This window comes from Schistocerca gregaria, chromosome 1 (assembly GCF_023897955.1).
Source record: "Schistocerca gregaria isolate iqSchGreg1 chromosome 1, iqSchGreg1.2, whole genome shotgun sequence".
NCBI lineage: Eukaryota > Metazoa > Arthropoda > Insecta > Orthoptera > Acrididae > Schistocerca > Schistocerca gregaria.
Window position 1 is genome coordinate 1,173,940,953 of NC_064920.1, and position 23,110 is coordinate 1,173,964,062.

Genomic DNA, 23,110 nt, shown 5'->3' on the forward strand with positions numbered 1-23,110 from the left:
AAATTTACGTTCCTAGCTGTCGGAATAAATGTGCCTTCATCAGGGAGGAGAGAGGGGAAAGAAAGGGAAGAAGGGAAAGTGCATTTAATTACTCACAACCCAGGTTATGAAGCAACAGGGAAAGGAAAACTGGGAGGGTAGCAAGGATGGAGGCATGGTTGTCTGAGGGAAGCCAAAGATATTCTATTGTAAGTACTGTGCCAGCTTCAAACCAAAGAGGATGCATACAGAAGTAAAGAGGTATATAGTATAAAGATGTAGGATGAAAAGGTGCATGAATGGCTAAAGAGGAAAGGGAAAGAGGAGAAGACTGAAGAGTAAATGGGAGTGAGGTTGTTTAACGTAGGTTCAGTCCAGGGGGATGGCGGGATGAAAGGATGTGTTGGAGTGCAAGTTCCCATCTCCACAGTTCAGAAGGGCCTGGTGTTGGGTGGGAGAAGCCAAATGGCACATACGGTGTAGCAGGTTCCTAGGTCCCTAGAATTATGCTGGAGGGCATGCTCCGCTACTGGGTATTGGACGTCTTCTAGGCGGACAGTTCGTCTGTGTCCGTTCATGCGCTCAGCCAGTTTAGTTGTTGTCATACCAATGTAAAAGGCTGTGCAGTGCAGGCATGTCAGCTGATAAATGACGTATAGTTTCATACGTGGCCCTGCCTTGAATTGTGTATGTTTTACCAGTAGCGGGGCTGGAGTAGGTAGTTGTGGGGGGATGCATGGGGCAGGTTTTGCAGCGGGGTCGGTTACAGGGGTAGGAACCGCTGGGTAGAGAAGGTAGTCTGGGAATATTGTAAGGTTTAACAAGGATGTTACGGAGGTTAGGGGGGCGACGAAAGGCTACTCTGGGTGGTGTGGGGAGAATTTTGTCAAGGGATGATCTCATTTCAGGGGTTGACTTGAGAAAGTCATATCCCTGGTGGAGTAATTTATTGATGTATTCGAGGCCAGGATAATATTGGGTGACAAGGGGGATGCTTCTGTGTGGTCTGAGGGTAGGAACATTGTTGTTGGACGGGGAGGAACGTATTGCTCAGATCTGTTTGTGGACAAGGTCTGCAGGATAGTTGCGGGAGAGGAAAGCACTGGTCAGGTTATTGGTGTAATTGTTGAGGAATTCGTCACTGGAGCAGATATGTTTGCCACGAATACCTAGGCTGTAGGGATGGGAGCATTTGATGTGGAATGGATGGCAGCTATCAAAGTGAAGGTACTGTTGTTTGTTTGTGGGTTTGATATGGACAGAGGTGTGGATGTGAACTTCAACAAGATGACGGTCAACATCCAGGAAGGTGGCTTAGGATTTGGAGAAGGACCAGGTGAAACTCAGATTCGAAAAGGAGTTGAGGTTATGGAGGAAATTAAGGAATGTTTCTTCACCACGAATCCAGACCACAAAGATGTCATCTATAAACCTATACCAGGCCAGGGGAAGCAGCTGTTGGGTGTTCAGGAAAGCCTCCTCCATGCGGCCCATGAAGAGGTTGGCATAGGATGGAGCCATCCTGATTCCCATGGCCGTTCCCCTGATTTGTTTGTTTGTCTGGCCTTCAAAAGTGAAGTAATTATGGGTGAGGATGAAGTTGGTAAGTGTGATAAGGAACGAGGTTTTTGGAAGACCTTCGGGTGGGCATTGGGAGAGGTAGTGCTCAAGGGCAGAGAGACCATGGGTGTGTGGGATGTTTGTGTAAAGGGATGTAGCATCTATGGTGACAAGAATGGTTTCAGGTGGGAGAGGAGTGGAAATGGATTTGAGGCGTTCTAGGAAGTGGTTTGTGTCCTTGATGTAGGATGGGAGTCTGCGGGTGATAGGTTGGAGGTGTTAGTCTACCAGAGCTGAGATACGTTCTGTTGGGGCTTTGAAGCCTGCTACAATGGGACGGCCAGGATGGTTCTCTTTGTGGATTTTGGGTAATAGGTCGAAGGTAGGGGTACGTGGCTCAGGTGGAGTGAGTAAGTGTATGGAAGCCGTTGTGAGGCCTTGTGAGGGACCTTGGATTTTTATGATTTTCTGCAGCTCAGTCTGGATGGAGGGAATGGGATCCTGGGTAACAGCTTTGTAGGTTGAGGTGTCAGAGAGTTGACGCAGTCCTTCTGCCACATACTCCACATGGTCAACTACCACAGTTGTGGAGCCTTTATCCGCCGGGAGGATGACAATAGAGCGGTCTGTTTTCAGCTCCTTAATGGCACGGGATTTGGCTGGCGTGATGTTGGGGGTTGTCGGGATGTTCTTCAAGAAGGACTGGGAGGCAACACTGGATGTGAGGAATTCCTGAAATGTCTGCAAGGGATGGTTTTGGGGGAGGGGAGGAGGATCCCTTTGAGAAGGTGGTCGGAACTGTTCTAGACAAGGTTCGACACTGGGTCTAGTATTTGGGGGCTGTGTTTGGGTAGTGAAGTGATATTTCCAGTTGAGGTTCCGGTTGAATGAGAGGTGATCTTTAACCAGAGACATCTGTTCTATCAAAAGGCTTAACCTTTAGCCCCACACCTAAATTCAACCACACTGCCCTTCCACACTTCCATACACTTACTCACTCCACCTGAGCCACGTACCCCTACCTTCAACCTATTACCCAAAATCCACAAAGAGAACCATCCTGGCCATCACATTGTAGCAGGCTTCGAAGCCCTAACAGAACGTATCTCAGCTCTGGTAGACCAACACCTCCAACCTATCACCCGCAGTCTCCCATCCTACATCAAGGACACAAACCACTTCCTAGAACGCCTCAAATCCATTCCCACTCCTCTCCCACCTGAAACCTTTCTTGTCACCATAGATGCTACATCCCTTTACACAAACATCCCACACACCCATGGTCTCTCTGCCCTTGAGGACTACCTTTCCCAACGCCCACCCGAAGATCTTCCAAAAACCTCGTTCCTTATCACACTTACCAACTTCATCCTCACCCATAATTACTTCACTTTTGAAGGCCAGACCAACAAACAAATCAGGGGAACGGCCATGGGAATCAGGATGGCTCCATCCTATGCCAACCTCTTCATGGGCCGCATGGAGGAGGCTTTCCTGAAGACCCAACAGCTTCTTCCCCTGGCCTGGTATAGGTTTATAGATGACATCTTTGTGGTCTGGATTCGTGGTGAAGAAACATTCCTTAATTTCCTCCATAACCTCAACTCCTTTTCGAATCTGAGTTTCACCTGGTCCTTCTCCAAAACCTAAGCCACCTTCCTGGATGTTGACCTTCATCTTGTTGAAGTTCACATCCACACCTCTGTCCATATCAAACCCACAAACAAACAACAGTACCTTCACTTTGATAGCTGCCATCCATTCCACATCAAATGCTCCATCCCTACAGCCTAGGTATTCGTGGCAAACATATCTGCTCCAGTGACGAATTCCTCAACAATTACACCAATAACCTGACCAGTGCTTTCCTCTCCCGCAACTATCCTGCAGACCTTGTCCACAAACAGATCTGAGCAATACGTTCCTCCCCGTCCAACAACAATGTTCCTACCCTCAGACCACACAGAAGCATCCCCCTTGTCACCCAATATTATCCTGGCCTCGAATACATCAATAAATTACTCCACCAGGGATATGACTTTCTCAAGTCAACCCCTGAAATGAGATCATCCCTTGACAAAATTCTCCCCACACCACCCAGAGTAGCCTTTCGTCGCCCCCCTAACCTCCGTAACATCCTTGTTAAACCTTACAATATTCCCAGACTACCTTCTCTACCCAGCGGTTCCTACCCCTGTAACCGACCCCGCTGCAAAACCTGCCCCATGCATCCCCCCACAACCACCTACTCCAGCCCCGCTACTGGTAAAACATACACAATTCAAGGCAGGGCCACGTATGAAACTATACGTCATTTATCAGCTGACATGCCTGCACTGCACAGCCTTTTACATTGGTATGACAACAACTAAACTGGCTGAGCGCATGAACGGACACAGACGAACTGTCCGCCTAGAAGACGTCCAATACCCAGTAGCGGAGCATGCCCTCCAGCATAATTCTAGGGACCTAGGAACCTGCTACAAAAGTCGAAAGTGTGTCAGAGCCCCAGTATGGTGAAAGCTATGGTGATTCTCGTGTACAACTGTGATGGTGTTATTCTAACAGTAGACTGTCAATGCACAGTATTACTGTTGGAGCATCACCTGCGGCCAGCTTTGCGAAAGAAGCGGCGACACATTCTGCACAACCCACTCATCATTTTGCACAACAATGCACGGGCGCATACAGTACAAGCTGTGGCTGCTCTGTTCGGTCGATGGGACTGTACCATCCACCGTACTCCCCGGACTTAAGTCCCTGTGACTTTGATTTGATTACGAAGATGAAGGAACCACTTTGTGACAGTTGCTTCAGAACTGTTCCAGAGATTCAACAGGCAGTAGACTGCTCCATTGGCAGCATCAACAGAACAGGCTCTACTGACAGTATATTATGCCTTCCATATCACTGGCAATGGGTTCTACACAGCGTGAGTGACTACTTTCAAGGACAGTAACAGGTGCAAACATGTAACACTTTTGTATCGCTTGTGAATAAATAGTTACCACAATTTTAAGTTTCAACCCTCGTACTTTTGTAATACAAAAATATGCTATGTTGCTGCACATCAAAGGTCTTTCCAAAACTCACTCCCCCTCCCCGAAAGTGCCATGAAGTTCTATGCTAGTGTATAAAACTTTAACCATTGAAAGGATTGATACGTTTTTCAGTTCTTAGTGAAAATCGTTGGAAAACCTACTGTCACTTAGCACAGAAAAATTGTGTATTTGCCCAGGAAAAAGTACATTTTTTAACTGAGATATCCAGTAAAATTTCAGGATATATTTTTTTTCCTTGTCCATGTATACACCTTGTGACCAGAAAAGTGATCGAAACCAGTGCCAGTAAATAAATGAACATCTTTATGTGTTTGGACTGTTTATAATAAATCAGTGTTTAAAATTTGTTGTAGCCACTAACTTTCCAATAGAAGGAAGGCAAATTGTTTGAAAAAAATTTCAGATCAATTTTGCTTTAAATACATGATGTAACGGTCATGAGCGTTAGTTAACCTTTGAGATGGGTGTGGTGAGTAGATGTTAGTCAAAAAGTCTAAGGCGACAATGACGCTAGTAACACCACCTTGCTGGGTTTGAACGATTTCGTGTAATGTGGCTATGAGGGGCTGGATGTTCCTTCCATGATGTTGCAGAAAGACTTGGCAGGAATGTACCCACTTTACATGATTGCTGGCATTGGTGGTCATGAGACTGTACAGTCACAAGAAGACCTTACTCTGGATAGCCATGTGATACTGCCGAGAGGTAAGAGCATCGTGTTCGGCATATGGCTCTCGCATAAAGTACTGCATTTGCAGCAGCAATTTGGGCAGCATCTGACACCTCAGTGACACAAAAAACTTGCAAATCAGTTAGTTGAAGGACAGCTCCAGGCCACACATCCGTTAGTGCGCATTCCATTGGCAGGAACACCCATTCCTGTCAGAGCAAAATCCTTTCTGACCCACTCCATCGTTTAGCCACTTTCTCGAAGTCCTATTTTGCAGCAGCCTAATTCTGGAATAACCACCCACCTCCAGCTTCAGGAGACAGTTAATGACCTATGTACTAAAACCACAATAAGAATTTCCATTGTCCATGTACCCACTCCATCACCCTTTTACATCCTTTTTTCCAACTAGATATTCTTCATTTCCCAGTATTCTTAGCTGGTGCAGATTCCTCAAATTTCCTTTCCCCAGAACTCATTTTATCAGAAAACATCTAGTTTGTACACCTATAAATTCTTTTTTTCTATCTTCCAATATCATTACTACTATTATTATTACTACCACCACCCCCACCACCACCACCACAACCACCCTCATCATCAATATTAACAGCGGCGGCAGCAGCAGGAGCAGCAGTAGCAGAAGTACTGCCAGTATTAAATTTATTATTTAATAGTCGTATTACTTATTCACATTGGCATTTCAAACACTCTGATTATTTTAATGCTATATCTCATTTTAAAATTGTTGTTTCTTAGGTAACCATGATGTAAAAAAGGTACTGTTATGAATGAATCCCTCGTCTGATGTAAGAGTGGGCTTGATGGCCGTAATCAGACCAGGTTAAATGAACAAAACTGAAAGATTCTTAGTACTGGGTGCTTCATATTTTTAACCCATAATTTTTTTATTTCAGCATTAATAGTAAGTGCTCTTTTTCAACAGATTTGAGTTTTGTGTGCAGTTGTTTCATGACATGAAGTGTGTACATGTTTCTCATTTCTGTTTGTCCACAGAACCGCAGTGTTATTCCATTACCCTTCACGAGCTCTGACACTGAAAGGTTTACACAGTTTACTAACACCGTTCCACCAGGATCTATTGCAAATGTTCCAACATCTCTTGCTGTTAGCCTTCAACAGGTAACATTATTTTCCTTTGTTTTCTTTATATTTCATTGGTGTGTTAAATTATTTGTTTTCTTGCCAGAGGAGAAATCATTTGAGTTTCAAATAACTGCTCTAGTAGGAAATATATGCTAAAACACTGTGTGCAAATGATAAATCATCACAATCAATCGTATAGAGTGTGACTGACTGTGAAACGTTTCTCTGTTATCTCAGAGGAAAAAAAGAAATGCTCAGTATTTCCAGTTTTCATTGCTTCCTCAAAAATTTGACTACCTTAAAAATATTCACCTAACTTGAACAAGTTAATTTGATTTGTATGCTCTCCTCTATAATAAGAGCTATGTAAGTTAACATCAGATGTTTTTATCTCATTTCACATAATGTTATAAAACAACAAATGGAGCAGAGAATCCATGGTTTACACTATACCATAGGGCAGTCACCATGTTTCACATGTTTCCAGTCAGTTTTTGTCTTTATCATTTGAGTGGACCTGAGGTCGTAATTGAAATTCTTACAATTTCCTATAAATTAAAAAGAAATCTTTGTCATGTAGTGAAAGGTTATGTGATTATGAGGAGTAAAAGTATTTATACAAGTTTCAGATTATATATCATAAAAAAAAATGTTGTATAAGAATTTCTGTGTATGATGATGATTTGTATGTCATTCAGTTTGATATTGCTGACCAGGATATTGAAAAGTAGAAAGTATATTCCAATGTGATGATTAAATGCCTTTTTCTCCTTAATTTGTGGTTATTGTTTATTTTTTGTCTCACTTAATTTGAAAATTGTATTTTCAAGATTGTAAAAGTCAAGAAAAATGTTATTTTTATTGGACCAGCATGATCCAAAGACAGCACCATCATCATATAGTTGCGCAGCACTATTTCAGTTCTACACTGAAGAGCCAAAGAAACTGGTACACCTGCCTAATACTGTTTAGGGCCCCTGTGAGCAAGCAGAAGTGCTGCAATACGACATGGCATGGACTCGACTAACGTCTGAAGTAGTGGCTGGAGGGAACTGACACTTGTATCCTGCAGGGCTGTCCATAAATCGTAAGAATGTGAGGGGTTGGAGATCTCATCTGAACAGCACATTTCAAGGCATTGCAGATATGCTCAACAATGTTCATGTCTGGGGAGTTTGATGACCAGTGGAAGTGTTTAAACTCAGAAGCATGTTCTGTAGCGATTCTGGACTTGTGGGATGACGCATTGCCCTGCTGAAATTGCCCAAGTCCATCGGATTGCACAATGGATGTGAATGAATGCAGGTGATCAGACAGGATGTTTACATAAATATCACCTGTCAGTAATATCTAGACGTGTCAGGAGTCTCGTATCACTCCAACTGCACACGCCCCTCACCATTACAGAGCCTCCCCCAGCTTGAACAGTACCCTGCTGACATGCAGGTTACATGGATTCAAGGGGTTGTCTCCATACCCGTACGTGCCCATCCTCTCGATACAGTCTGAAACAGACTCATCCTGACCAGGCAACATGTTTCCACTCATCAACAGTCCAGTGTAGGTGTTGACGGGCCCCGGCAAGGCGTAAAGCTTTGTGTCGTGTAGTCATCAAGGTACATGAGTGGGCCTTCAGTTCCGGAAGCCCATATCGATGTTTCGTTGAATGGTTCACATGCTGACACTTGTGATGCCCCAGCATTGAAATTTGCAGCAATTTGTGGAAGGGTTGAACTTCCGTCACGTTGAAGTCCTGTTCTTGCAGGATCTTTTCCCAGCCCCAGCGATGTCAGAAGTTTGATGTTTTACCGAATCGTGATATTCACAGTACACTCATGAAATGGTCGTATGGGAAAATCCCCATGTCATCGTTACCTTGGATATACTGTATCTCATCGCTTGTACATCAAATATAAGACACGTTCAGACTCACTTAAATCTTGATGACCTACAATTGTAGCAGCAGTAACTGATCTAACAATTGCACCAGACACATGTTGTCTTATATGGGCTTGCCAACTGCAACGCCATATCCTGCCTGTTTACGTATCTCTGTATTTGAATACGCATGCCTGTACCAGTTTCTTTGGCACTTTAGAGTACATGTTCAGTTCTTCAAGGATAATAGAGAGAAGCTCAAATTGGAAAAAAATATTTTGAGAATAGAGATAAAGAGTTAACACTTACAGTGAAGTCGTCGGAAAAAAAAAAAAAAAATTTTTGTGTTTTATAATACTTTTTTCATATGCTAATGAGAAATGAAACCTTGAAGATCGATGGTGTTTCCCAAAACACTTGCAAACAAATTGGGTGCCATCGGAGGGGGAGTGTTTGTTGCAGTTGACAAAAATATTGTTTCTATTGAGGTCGAAATTGAGTGTGACTGTGAAGGTACCTGGCCATGAGTTAAAGGTAAAGGTGAATTCTATTTGATTATTGGATGGTTTTATTTGACACCCAAACCACTGTGACAGCTGTAAAATTATTCGAAGAAAGTCTACACACAGTAATGCAAAAATACTCCAGTCATGCCACATTAGTTTGAGGCGACTTGAAACTACTAAGTGCAGACTGGACACTCCAGATAGGAATATCAGCAATGTAGGAAAAGACATATTGCTACTTACCATAAACCAAGTGTAGACTGGGATGTCTATGGATTCATTGCAAGTGGTACATGCAGGTAGTCTTGTGAAGTACTACTGAACACAATTTTCTGAAAACTGCCTTGAGCAGCTAGTTTGATATTGTAGTATCCTGCCTTCTCGCCTAATATAGGGTTCCTTGGAAACTGTTTTCTTGGATCGCTAGACAACAATTTAAGCAAATCATATTAATGGTGTTTATTACAGTAAGTTAAATTGACAATATTTAACTTTGTGTATTCATAAAGGTACGTCGCAAGCAAATGGCGTCGTGCAAATAATCAATGTTCTTTGGTATATACAATTTGAATGCAAGTGAAAGAGTTCAGTTCAGAAGTCACTGCTGCAGTATTTGGATGATGGCTCATATTCTAGTGCAGCCACGACTATTCTCTTCATGTAGATGCTGCTCCTGTCTTGGTGTCATCCTACAGAGAGTGTAATATTGGCTGACGTCATCCAACTCCCCTCTCTGCTCTTCTGTTCGTCATCGTTGTGCCAGCGCTTGTCGTTACGCTGGAACAGGTACCCCACATGCAGTGGAAATATTTTAGGCCTTGCAGCTTCAAACAGTCCTGACATTATTTACAATGTTCCGTATAGAGATGAGTGTTAATGATGTCCTCATAGTGATGGTGGTTAATAAATCCATCAAGAAGGCTAGGAGAGTATTTTTGCTAGAAAGAGCTAATAAACAGTTGTTAGCATCCCAGTTAGAAAATGAATGGATATTATTTAGTTCCAATATTATGAGCATTGAGAAATTATAGGCAAAGTTTAAATGGACTGTACACTACACCCTGGAGAAGTGCGTGTTGAGGAAGTGGATTATCGATACAAAGACCCACAGTGGTTTAATAACAAAATTCAGAAATTGCTGAGAAAGCAAAGGCTGTCGCACCCTCGATGCAGATGACGACTGGCAAAAGTTAGTAGAAATTTATGTGTGTGTGTGTGTGTGTGTGTGTGTGTGTGTGTGTGTGTGTGTGTGAGAGAGAGAGAGAGAGAGAGAGAGAGAGAGAGAGATCAAAAAATAATAAATGCGCAAAGCATACAACTACCACTATCATACCTTAGCAAAAGATCCTGCCAAGAACCTGAGTTAGTTACATGGAGGAGTTGTTAAGGAGAAATTTCCTCTTTTGTTTCTGTCTGTCACACATTTTGTATCACTGTGTAAGTGATCAAAAAGTTTCGTTGAAGCATTGTGCATTCCTTTTTGTGCTAAATACAACCATAAGGTGGAGAAAGAAAGTCATTTTTCCTTCTGGAATTGTAATTATGTACATCATTGTTCCCTTTGAACCGTTGTGGATTGTTTACAACAAAGTTCATGAGGGAATAAATATACTTTGAAGCAGTAGATGGAATGCCCAACTCCTTAAGAGATGTCACAAGACGATTGTGTGTGAGCACATTTTTGGGCAATGAAGACTTTCTTAAAGGTGAGTCACCCCAGAACATTATACCATATGACATCACTGACTGAAAATGTGCAAAATACAGGGTGAGTCAGAAGGAAAGGTACATGCTTTGAGGGCTGATAGTATTAGTGATTCTGAACAAAAAACTTCATATGGACATATGCCCTATTCCGAATGGTTTCTGAGATAGAACACGTTTAATATAACTTTTGTACGTTTTTCTTGAATAACTTGAAAACTGCACCATCCGGTGAAAACGTGTCGCAGTACCAAATTATTGTTGTTGTGGTCTTCAGTCTTGAGACTGGTTTGATGCAACTCTCCATGCTACCCTATCCTGTGCAAGCTTCATCATCTCCCAGTACCTTCTGAATCTGGTTAGTGTATTCATCTCTTGGTCTCCCTCTATGATTTTTACCCTCCACACTGCCCTCCAATGCTAAATTTGTGATCCCTTGATGCCTCAAAACATGTCCTACTAACCGGTCCCTTCTTTTTATCAAGTTGTGCCACAAACAACTCCTCATCTCTCCAATTCTATTCAATACCTCCTCATTAGTTATCTGATCTAACCCATCTAATCTTCAGCATTCTTCTGTAGCACCACATTTCAAAAGCTTCTATTCTCTTCTCGTCCAAACTATTTATCGTCCATGTTTCACTTCCACACATGGCTACACTCCATACAAATACTTTCAGAAACAACATCCTGACGCTTAAATCTATACTCGATGTTAACAAATTTCTCTTCTTCAGAAACACTTTCCTTTGCCATTACCAGTATACATTTTATATCTTCTCAACTTCGACCATCATCAGTTATTTTGCTCACCAAATAGCAAAACTCCTTTACTACTTTAAGTGTCTCACTTCCTAATCTAATTCCCGCAGCATCACCCGACTTAATTCGACTACATTCCATTATCTTCATTTTGCTTTTTTTGATGATCGTCTTATATCCTCCTTTCAAGACACTATCCATTCCGTTCAATTGCTCTTCCAAGTCCTTTGCTGTCTCTGACAGAATTACAATGTCATCGGCAAACCTCAAAGTTTTTACTTCTTCTCCATGAATTTTAATACCTACTCCAAATTTTTCTTTTGTTTCCTTTACTGCTTGCTCAATATACAGATTGAATAACATTGGGGAGATGCTACAACCCTGTCTCACTCCCTTCCCAACCACAGCTTCCCTTTCATGCCCCTTGACTCTTATAACTGCCACCTGGTTTCTGTACAAATTGTAAATAGCCCTTTCCTCCCTGTATTTTACCCCTGCCACCTTAAATTAAACTATACTAAATTTCTTACAAAAAGACGTCCTGTTCGTTTTTGCTCTAGAACTAATGGTTTGTGTGAAGAGAGCACGAGAATGTTGAAATACTCACTTGACGCACATGCGCTGTAGCTTACGTAGTTTTTGTAGGCCAATTTGAGGTAGTTTCCCGCCATGATAGACCACAAGTGTGCTGTTCATCTCAACTTGCTACCTCCATATGCTATGTGTGGGTTCTGCCTTGTCAGACACCTTTATAGAGTAAAATGGTGTGCCTCAGAAAATTTGTATGAATTTCTGACAGCGCAGTTCATTTCTTCCACCGTCTTTGTCTTGGGTGTGATGCTCTTGAAACTATGAAATTCGTGGGGCTCATGTTTGATAGGTAATTTTCTGGGTCCACCCACATGTCTTTTCTGGCAGCCCACTGTAAGCAGTCCCTCAATGCCCAAGTGTCCTCAGTGGTACTTGCTGAGGTACATATCGAACCACGCTCTTCCGCTTGTACCAGTCCCTTGTCTGTTCAAAATTATACTGTGCATGTTTTGTTTATATATCTGCAAGTTCATCCCTTTTACACCGTCTCAATGCTGTCCACCATCATGGCATCCATTTGGCCACTGGCACCTTTTACACCAGCGTGGTTGAGGGTCTGTATGCTGAAGCTGCTGAACTACCACTGTCTTAATGCCACGACTTTCTCCTTAGAAGATATGCATGCCGTTTATTTGCTGTGCCTGGCCACCTGCCCTATGCTTCGTTCTTCAATGACTCCTTTGATCACCAGTATGAGACACATCCCTCTTCTGTTACCTCCTGTAGCTCGCTTTCGGCTCTTGCTCCGGCAGCTTAAATTCATGCTTCCTGCAACTTTCCTGGTGGGTGTGGACCCTTCACTATCTTGGCTTCCTGCAGCGGCCCATTTTCACCTTCCTGCGGCGGCCCATTTTCATCATGGCTTTCTAAGGACACTACTCCTGCCCCGCTCTATCACCTTCAGTTTCACAACCTTTGTATGGAATTTTGCGATAATACCTTTGTGTACTCTAAGGGTTCTTGGACTGATGTTGGTGTTGGTTGTGCCTTCTTCATTGGCACTGACCCCCCCCCCCCCCTTTTTTTCTTTTTTCTTTTTTTTTCTCTCTCTCTCTCTCTCTCTCTCTCTCTCTCTCTCTTTTTTTTTTTTTTTTTTTTTTTTTTTTTTTTTTTTTTTTTTTTTTTTTTTTTTTCTCTGGTACATTGCTCAGTATTTACAGCAGATATCTGCACCCTGTATCAGGCCACGCAGTACACATGACGACATAGGTTTTTCAATTGTTTCATCTACTGAGACTCTCTGAGCCCCTTTCGAAGCCTCTGTGTGCTGCACACTGTCCATCCCTCAGTGCATCGGGTCCAGGAAAGCTGTCACTTGCTCACTCTTTAGGGAGACAGAGTGATTTTTATGTGGGTTCTCAGTCACATTGGTTGGCAGGAAAAGAGGCTGCTGACACTGCTGCCAGGGCTGCAGTCCTCGTACCCCAGCCCGCTACTTCTTACATGCCCTCCAATGATATCTGTGTTGCTGTCTCTAAGCAGGTGGTGTCACTTTGGCATGACCACTGGTCTTCCCTTTACGGGAACAAGTTCCAAGTTTTTAAGCCTCTCCCAGTGGCTTGGATGACCACCTCTTGCTTGGCCCTCTTACTGCGAGGAGATCATTTTAACTAGGTTGTGTATTGGACACGTGCCTCTTTAGCCCTCGCCATTTGTTTAAGTTGTCCTTCCCCACCACTTTGTGCAAATTGTGCCCAACTTTTAACTGTCTTTCACTTCCTGACAGAATGCCCTTCTTTTTAACTGCTTACGTTTCCATTTGTGCTTGGTGTCTGAGTTACGAGCCATTTTAGCAAACGACATGCGGACTGTCAACAATGTTTACTTTTTGTCCATTGTAATAATATGGTGAAAGCCATTTAATTTTTATTTCTGGGCCTTCGTTTCTCTATGGGGTATTTTATAGACCTTTCTTCATGTCCATGTTTTTAGCTGTCTTCTCTTCCATCAAATGGGACTGACATGAAGTTGTTTTTAACGCCTCTCTTTGTCTTCATGTTCTACAGTTTTGATATGGGCACATGTGGCCCTAGTTGTTTTTGTGGCCTTAAACAAAAACAAACAAACAATGATTCACACAGTCAGATGCCTTAGACAGAAAAATTCTGGTCTTATGTAAAGTCGTCAAGCAGGTGGAAGGCTTCTAAGCAGTCACTCATTGATCAATAAGTGTGGTAGTAGAAAATAGCTGAAGGAAACTGAAGTTTTAAATCTAGCATCCAAAAAATCATTCATGCAGGAGGATCATACACAAACATACTGTCATACAGATAAGAGCACATAGTAGTAGGCATCCCCATGGCAAAGATGCAGCTGAAAGAGATGAAAACAAGTCACCAGGTCAGGATGGAATCCCAGTTTGGTTTTACAGTGTGTACTCTTCTGCATGGCCCTTTACTTAGCTTGCATTTGTCGCAAATCTGTCGTCCAGCACAAACTCCCAAGCTACTGATAAAAAATTCAGGTGACTCCTGAATATAAGAAGGGTAAAAGAATAGACCTGCATAATTACGTACCATTATCCTTAACATCAGTTTGCTGCAGAATTCTTGAATATATTGTGAGTTCGAATGTAACAAAATTCCCTTGAGACAGAAGAGTGTCTGTCGACAATCAGCATGGATTTAGAAAGCATCGCTAATGCAAAACTCAGCTTGCCCTTTTCTCATATGTTCTCCTATGAACCATGGATGATGGTTAACAGGCAAATTTCACATTCCTAGATTTCCATAAAGTGTTTGACATAGTGCCTCACTGCAGACACTTAACGGAGGTATGAGCATATGGAATAGGTTCCCAGATTTGTAAGTGGCTCAAAAACTTATTAAGTAATAGATCCCAGTATGTTTTTGTCAATAACAAGTGTTCATCAGAGGCAAAGTTATTGTCTGGAGTGCACCAGGGAAGTGTGATAGGACCACTCCTGTTCTCTATATACATAAATGATCTGACAAGGACAGTTGAACCCAAGAATTTGTACATTTGATGGCTGTTTTTAAGGAAAATGGATACTCTGAGAAGCAGATCCGCCAGCTATGTTGTTTTGGCTATCTCTGGAGGTGCACAAAGAAGAGCATAGGTCTGTGGCCTTTATTCCCTATGCTGGGAGCCTATTGTTTAAGACTGAAAGGATTTTGAGTAATAAGAGTGTGTTTCATCCACCTTCCAAGATTAGGGCATTACTCGGTTCTGTGAAAGATGATTTGAAACTTTGGAAGCCTGGTATATATAAAATTCTGTATCATTGTGGGAAGGCTTACATTGGCCTTTCAATTTGCACATTCTAGGACAAGTCGATGGAGCATCAACATCACAAGAGGCTAAAACAGCCAGAAAAATCAGTTGTAGCAGAAGATTGCTTATATGGAAGACATGATGAAATTTGATGAGACTGTGATAGTTGCCAACACTTCTAGTTTTCTGAACAGTGTTTATAAAGAGGCAATTGAGATTAGATTGGCAGAAAACTTGATTGATAGAGATAACAGCTGTCCTCTTAGCAGGGTGTGGGACCTGTACTATGGCCTCTCTCTCTCTCTCTCTCTCTCTCACACACACACACACACACACACACACACACACACACACACATTGTTTCATAGGTTGGCAACACTCGCAACGTGAATAAAAACAAATGAAGAGGCATAAATGCTGTAGCAGTGATGAATGAAAAACAGTTAAGAAAGTCAGTTATAAATAGCGCAGCGCAGGAGATAACACAAAATGCCAAAAACTGCAGATGTGAAATGAAGCCTGTTGACATCAACCACTGCTAGCAAGAGGGGAAGTTGCAGAATACGTAAAGAAGCACCGTGAGTAGCTTACAGACTAACTTCATACAAAAAACACTGTTTTTAACTTAAAAGAATAAAAAAATAAATGTACAAACGTGTGTATCCAATTTACATAATGCCACAGAAGATGCTTTGTAAATAAAAGCGAAACGCATCTGGTGTAATTCCTTTTTAATTACAGATAACCTATAATAACAGATGTTAACAGCTGCTGTGGAAGATGGCCACAGAAACAAACGTATAATACGGTTTATAATGTATATGTTTTACAGATTTTTTATTTTTTTTATTTTATTTTTTTAATCAGGTCATGCAGCACACTTTCTAAACAAGTTAGAAATATTTTGAATCTTTTTGAACCTGCTTAGGGTTATTAAATAAATTACAAAGAAATTGATGCAATTTTTTCCCCCCAAAATGCTTCCTCAAATTGAGGTTCCATTTAATCCAATGTCATACATTTGAAGGAGACCAAATTTTAACCAGATATGTATTACATGATTGCTGAGGTACCAGACCTATTTAATTCCACCTATTATGTATATTACAAGGATAAAAAACTATCACATCTTAAGTTTTAATTTTTGTAATGTTTTTCCTAATAAAAATGTTATTTTTTCTATAATTTTGTTGACTCTGCAATAACGATTATGTGTGCTACATAAGTATGGACTATTGCAAGTTACAGAAAAAAGTAGAGTAATGCTTTATAAAGTTTAGGAAATATTTGTACCTGAATTCTGAAAAATACAACTTGTGGGAAATTGCGAATGAAGGTATGAGTCCAGTTGAACTGTGCCTCAGAACATTACTGAAGCATAGTCTTCATCCTGCAGCATTTCTTCATCTTCATGCTCTCTCTCTTGGCTTTCCTTTTAGCACTTCTTGTGTCTTTGGTAACTTGATGAGCAAATCTTTCAGCTTCATGCACCCGTTGCCTGTCACATGCAACCATCCGAGCTACCGAAGCACGACTCACGCCTGGTACTCACAGCTTTATTTCTGCCAGTATCTCGTCTTGTACCTTCCAAACTTTACTGGCAGAAGTAAAGCTGTGAGTACCAGGCGTGAGTCGTGCTTCGGTAGCTCAGTAGGTAGAGCAGTTGCCCACGAAAGGCAAAGGTCCCGAGTTCGAGTCTCGGTCGGGCACACAGTTTTAATCTGCCAGGAAGTTTCATATCAGCGCACACTCCGCTGCAGAGTGAAAATCTCATTCTGTAAACATCCCCCAGGCTGTGGCTAAGCCATGTCTCCGCAGTATCCTTTCTTTCAGGAGTGCTAGTTCTGCAAGTTTCTCAGACGAGCTGCTGTAAAGTTTGGAAGGTACGAGACGAGATACTGGCAGAAGTAAAGCTGTGAGTACCGGGCGTGAGTCGTGCTTCGGTAGCTCAGCTGGTAGAGCACTTGCCCGCGAAAGGCAAAGGTCCCGAGTTTGAGTCTCGGTCGGGCACACAGTTTTAATCTGCCAGGAAGTTTCATATCAGCGCACACTCCGCTGCAGAGTGAAAATCTCATTCTGGAAACCAGAAAACGTTTGAGCAGCCTTTTTTCCTTTTTCCTATTGCATGCAGGGCAGGCACCAACTTCAAATTCACATCATATGAATTATGCTCAATGGTTGAAGTCATTTTTGAGATAGATTTATTGCAGGATCTACACAGAACAACTAATTTTATGCTAAACCCTTCCTTTTATTTTGTTGTTCGGTTATTTACAGACAGCCTACACCATCACATTGTTTACATTTCGCCACTTCATTCATCAAAGAAGTAAGATGCCCACATCAACAACAACAAATCCACTACAAACAGTGTCATTGTTAACACAAAAATTTGAATCACCAGGAGGTGTGATTTTGGGAGTTTCTTGCCTCAAGAACTGATACATAGGTTACTTTCAACAGTGTGGCTTGCTTTGTTTGTGAGAGGGTTACCACGGAATTTCCTTTTATTGAATTTCTTGATGCGTGGCATAGTGCGTAATTATTGCTCACTAAAGGATATGTACTTCCACAAATATATGTAGCACTTGGGCAACATACATTCAGTAACATGTGAACAAACTGCTTCAGCGAAACAAAAGTAAATACTAGCAAAGATAATCATTTAGAGACACTATAAACCTCCGCTGTTACCAACATATACAATGCATCATACGTATAATGGCTGGAAACAGAAAGTTCACACTTCTTTTCGAAATAATACTTGTTTTTGTAACAGGAATAAAGGGGCCATGGTGGCATACATGACTGTAACTTTAAGATTTGGCATACATAGGTTACTTTCATTTCAAACCCTATAATGTATATATCAATGTAATCAGAAAAGACTATAGAATTTTATAGTCACAAAAAATTTTTCGATTTTTCCACCATTTATAAGTACGCTGTATCCTTTAGGAGGCACAAGGGAAAACAAGAGGGGAGGTAAAAAATATCCCAGCTTGCTTCGTCATGCGGACTTAGTAGGAAAACTGTTTTTGTAAATACCAAATACGTGTTTCGCACCGAGCGAAGTAGTGCAGTGGTTGGCACAGTGGACTCGCTTTCGGGAGGACGAAGATTCAAACCCGTGTCTGGCATCTTGATTTACGTTCTCCTTGATTTCCCTAAATCACTTCAGGCAAATGCCAGGATGTTTCCTTTGAAAGGGCACGGCCAACTTCCTTCCCCATCCCTCCCTAATCTGATGGGACTGATGATCTCGCTGTTTGGTCCCGTCCCCCTAATCAATCAGTCAACCAACCAACCAACCAACCAACGTATTTCGCCCTTGTGATGCATTAGCATATTATATAAAAATGGAACAGAAAAACTTCTCTCATTAAGTCTTATTGGAACAGAAAATAAAATGTGCCAGGGCCGGATCAGCATTGTGTACACAATGTAGGAACACACGTACAACATGTACAGTGCAAGACAGGCAGAGTGAGTTCCAGTGAAGTAGTTCGGCTAAGCACTGTGGAAAAAACTACTTAAGTTGGAATGGAACTAGTATTACAGTAGATGTTTCCTGTCCAATCAAAGATATTTATCATATAATAGCAGCCACATCACGTTATCATTGAGCTGGAATTATTTTGCACACTTGTATGTGGGTATAATATGTTGTGGTTGGAGGAGAGCCAACTGTATGGTTAAAGGAGGGCGAAATGCACGCGTCTCACCTCACGCAGGCTGGTGTAAGGTCTGGAACATGACAAGGGAATTAGAATTGAGATAAACGGACGTAGCTGGTGGAATTCTTAACTTTAATCCATTAATGACGAATGTCGCTCTTTATGGTACATGATTCACAATATCAATAGTACGGATACTGGCGCTTTGCTAGGTCGTAGCAAATAACGTAGCTGAAGGCTATGCTAACTATCGTCTCGGCAAATGAGAGCGTAGAAGTCAGTGAACCATCGCTAGCAAAGTCGGCTGTACAACCGGGGCGAGTGCTAGGAAGTCTCTCCAGACCTGCCGTGTGGCAGCGCTCTGTCTGCAATCACTGATAGTGGCGACACGTGGGTCCGACGTATACTAACGGACGGCGGCCGATTTAAAGGCTACCACCTAGCAAGTGTGGTGTCTGGCGGTGACACCACATTTCTCCCCTGCAAATCAGCGTACAGTTGTGGTATAAGGCTTCCGCCTGCCGTGGGGAGGACCGCATGTTGACGTATGTGACAAGGCGTGGAGCCTAACAACAGGCGAGGCTGAGCCACCCGCACCCTGCCATTCGGACCGTGGGGAGCTAGGAAACAGCTGAAAACCTGCTCCAGGGTGTACACCAACATGCGGTGTATGCGCCCGTAGAGAGACAGGAGGGGCCGAAGGGTCGACCTCCATCGGGCCGGGGGACCCGACGGGCAAAGATGACATACGGTCCGGAGCGGACAACTGGTCACGGGAAGCGATCGGCAGCGCGTGACCAAGGGAGGCGCCCAGCGGTTGCAGCGACGCGTACACTACGGGCATCGCCAGCGGTGGCGGGTGTGGCGGTGGCACGTCGCCATGGGGCGAAATGGAAGGCAGCGTCGGTAACACCTGGGGCTGAGGCGAGCCAGTAGATGGGTACCCGGGGCGCTGACCGGACGGCACCGTCACTGAAAGCAGACGGCAAGCGGCAGATCCTGTGCGACGACAGAGGCGCAGCTGACTGAGATGCCGACGCACCTCACCAGAGGCCCCCAAAACCAGATACATAGCACGTCCGAGGCAGCGAAGAATGCGCCCTTCGAGCCAACGCCGTGAACCTCGGTAGTGGCGACAGTAGACAACGTCGCCTGGAGCAAATGCAGGTGTCTGCCGCTGCACAGGAGCCTGATGCGGCGGATGTAGCAAAGACATCAAGGTTCGACGAGGACGACCGTGGAGCAACTCAGCCGCCGAGTGACCATTGTGGGGCTGAGAGCGATACGAGGACAAAAAGAGCAATAACGCGTCCTCTCGAGAATGCGACTCTTTCAACTTCAACATCTGTGACTTTAAAGTCTGACCAAGCGTTCAGCGGCACCATTTGACTCTGGCGAAAACGGCACGGACGTCAGATGTTGAATACCATTGGCCTTGTAGAATGACTGAAATTCTGCGGAATTGAATTGTGGGCCGTTGTCGGAAACAATAGTCTGTGGAAGACCTTCAATGTAAAAGATAGCTGATAATGCTTGGGTGGTGCCAGATGACGTCGTGGAAGACATCCGGACAACAAAAGGAAAATTACTGAATGAATCTACTACAACAAACCATCGAGCATTCCAGAATGGACTAGCAAAATCGATGTGTAAGCATTGCCAAGGGGAAGTGGCTTTTGGCCATGTGAAGAATTTCCGCGGTGGCGCTGATTGTTGTTCGGCACACACCATGCAAGAAGAGCACATATTCGTAATTGCGGCATCGATTCCGAACCAAGTACAGTGCTGACGAGCAAGTTGTTTCGTTCTCACTATACCCCAATGTCCTTGGTGGAGAAGCTGTAAGATAGAGAACTGTAACGAACGTGGTAACATGATCCTGGACTGATCATTATCAGAAAGCAACAGCAAAACACCACGTCGTACAAAAAGTCTCCTTGTTAGCAAAAAATCAGCGAATCAACGGGTCCCCGATACGTGACTTTGACAAGGGCCATTGCGTAGCAACAAAACACAGAACGGGAGCAAGGACAGGGTCAGCAGCTGTGGCTGTAGCTACACGACGAAAATCAATCGGAAACGATTCGACCACGTCATCAGTTCCCACATCAATGAACATGCAAGCAAGTTCGGAGGAATCGATTGCCCTATCCTCAGCAATAGGCAAGCGGGACAACGCATCGGTGTTTCCATGCTTAGCAGTGGACCGATACGATATATCGTAACGGTACTGCGAGAGGAAAATAGACCAGCGAATGAATTTCTGCGCTATACGTGGAGGTACAGGCTTGGTCGGATGAAAAAGCGATGTCAATGGTTTGTAGTCTGTGATTATCGTAAAGTGACGACCATACAAGAAGTCATGAAACTTTGTAACACCAAATACGAGAGCCAATGCTTCTTTCTCGATCTGTGAATAATTTCTTTGAGCAGACGAGAGCAATTTGGATGCAAAGGCAATAGGGCGATCATGGGATCCATCTTTGTGCGCAAACACAGCACCGATCCTGAAATCCGATGCAACCACCATCAACAAAAGTGGCTTCCAGGGATCGAAAGGCATAAGGCAAGTATTGGAAAGCAACGCCGATTTCAACTGGCGAAAGGCGCGTTCGCATTCCGTCGTCCAGACGGCGTAAGCGATGGAGCGGAGCTGAAATGGAAGAGGCCTGTGGCACATAGCGATGGTAGTAATTTATTTTTCCCAGCACACTCTGTAGCTGCTTCAAATTCTGCGGCGACGGCAAGTCTTGTATGGCACGCAGGTGCGTTGGACTGGGATGTATGCCTTGGGCATTGATTAAATGTCCCAAGTATGGCAAGCCCCGAACAAAAAACACACATTTGTCCTTCTGCAAGCGAAGACCATTTTGTCGCAAGACCTGAAATAATGTTCTGAGATTGGCCAAATGTTCTTCTTCTGTCTTTCCGGAGATCACAATATCGTCCAGATAATTTGCTGCAGTAGGGACCGACGCACAAACAGTTTGCAGATATTGCTGAAACAATGAAGGGGCGGATGCACACCCGAATGGCAGTCTTTTGAATCGATACAAACCAAGATGCGTGTTAACCACCAAAACGCGTTGGGATTCTTCGTCCACCGGTATTTGCAAGTACGCATCTGCCAGGTCCAACTTCGAAAAATATTTACTCGGGCACAGTTTGTCAAAAAGATCTTCCGGGCGGGGTAAAGGAAAAGTTGCAATCACTAGTTGTGGATTCACTGTTGCCTTGAAGTCCACTCAAAGTCTCAATTTTCCGGAAGGGTTTGGCAAAATTACTAAGGGTGATGCCCAGAGAGAAGCCTGCACATGTTCAATTACACCTTGTGATTCCAAATCGTGTAATGTTTTTGCGACCTCATCACGCAATGCGTGGGGAACATTGCGCACTCTGAAAAATTTTGGTTGCGCGTTTACTTTCAGTTCCAAATGTGCTTTATAGTTATTAGTGCAACTGAGGCGAGGTGCAAAAATGTCTGCAAATTCTTCACATAGACGAGAAACACTGTCTGAAGGCACTGTCTGGTTCACTGATAGGATCTGATTTACTATAGACTGCAGAAGAAGAACGAAGGACGTAAAATGACACAAGTTTTGTTTGTCCTTTGTATTTTGCAAGAAGGCTGCACTGTCCTAACACAGGAATAGCTTGACCGCAATAACTACTTGAATTAACCTTTGCGGCATGCAACGGAGGTGTGCACAGCAGTTTGTAAGTGTCTTGATTGATCAGTGAAACTGCAGCTCTGGTATCGAGCTGGAATGGTATAACTTTACCGTTAATGTCAAAGTCCACAAAACATTAATTGTCCTGCTGACGACAAGAGCGACTGTCTCGTGCAACTTGAACTGACACTGGTACATAAGCACTTGCGACTGGGAGTTCCAGTGATGTCGACGCACACTATTTTTGGGACGAACACAGTCACTGTTAGAGAGAGTGGCACTGGGCGGAGTGGAATGAACTACATGAATTTCCATGGGTGAAGTTTCGCGAGCCTGAGGATCCTTGGTTCGAATCCGATTCCGGCGCGAAGCAAAGGGCCTGGAACAGGTTTGAGCTTTCGATCGAAGCTTTTTCTGGCAAACACTCTGAACAAGTCCTTTTTTATTACAATAAAAGCAAATAGCTTGGCGTGACGGGCAATTCTCACGCGAATGTTTAGTAGCACACCGTGGGCATGATTTGATCATTGCATTAGCTTGCTGTCGCGGTACACGTGGCTGAGAGCCTGGCGGCAGCGGCGCAGCCGGTCGCGAGGACTGTTTACTGTTCCGTGCAGCTCTCCCGGTGGGCCAGTTAATATGACACACTGCTGGCGAAGTTTCAAATGATTCCTGAGCAAAGTCAAGTGTGTCCTGCCGATCCAATATG

General features: G+C 43.4%; 1 protein-coding gene across 6 annotated transcripts in view; it reads left to right on the forward strand.

Moving 5' to 3' along the window:
* Positions 1–23,110, forward strand: part of LOC126284451 (zinc finger protein 333-like) — a 166,677-nt gene that overhangs the window by 83,527 nt on the left and 60,040 nt on the right. For all 6 annotated transcript variants that reach the window (XM_049983375.1, XM_049983383.1, XM_049983393.1 and 3 more), the window contains one exon: positions 6,289–6,414. In XM_049983375.1, coding sequence (XP_049839332.1) covers positions 6,289–6,414 — 126 coding nt within the window. The remainder of the gene's footprint in view (positions 1–6,288; positions 6,415–23,110) is intronic.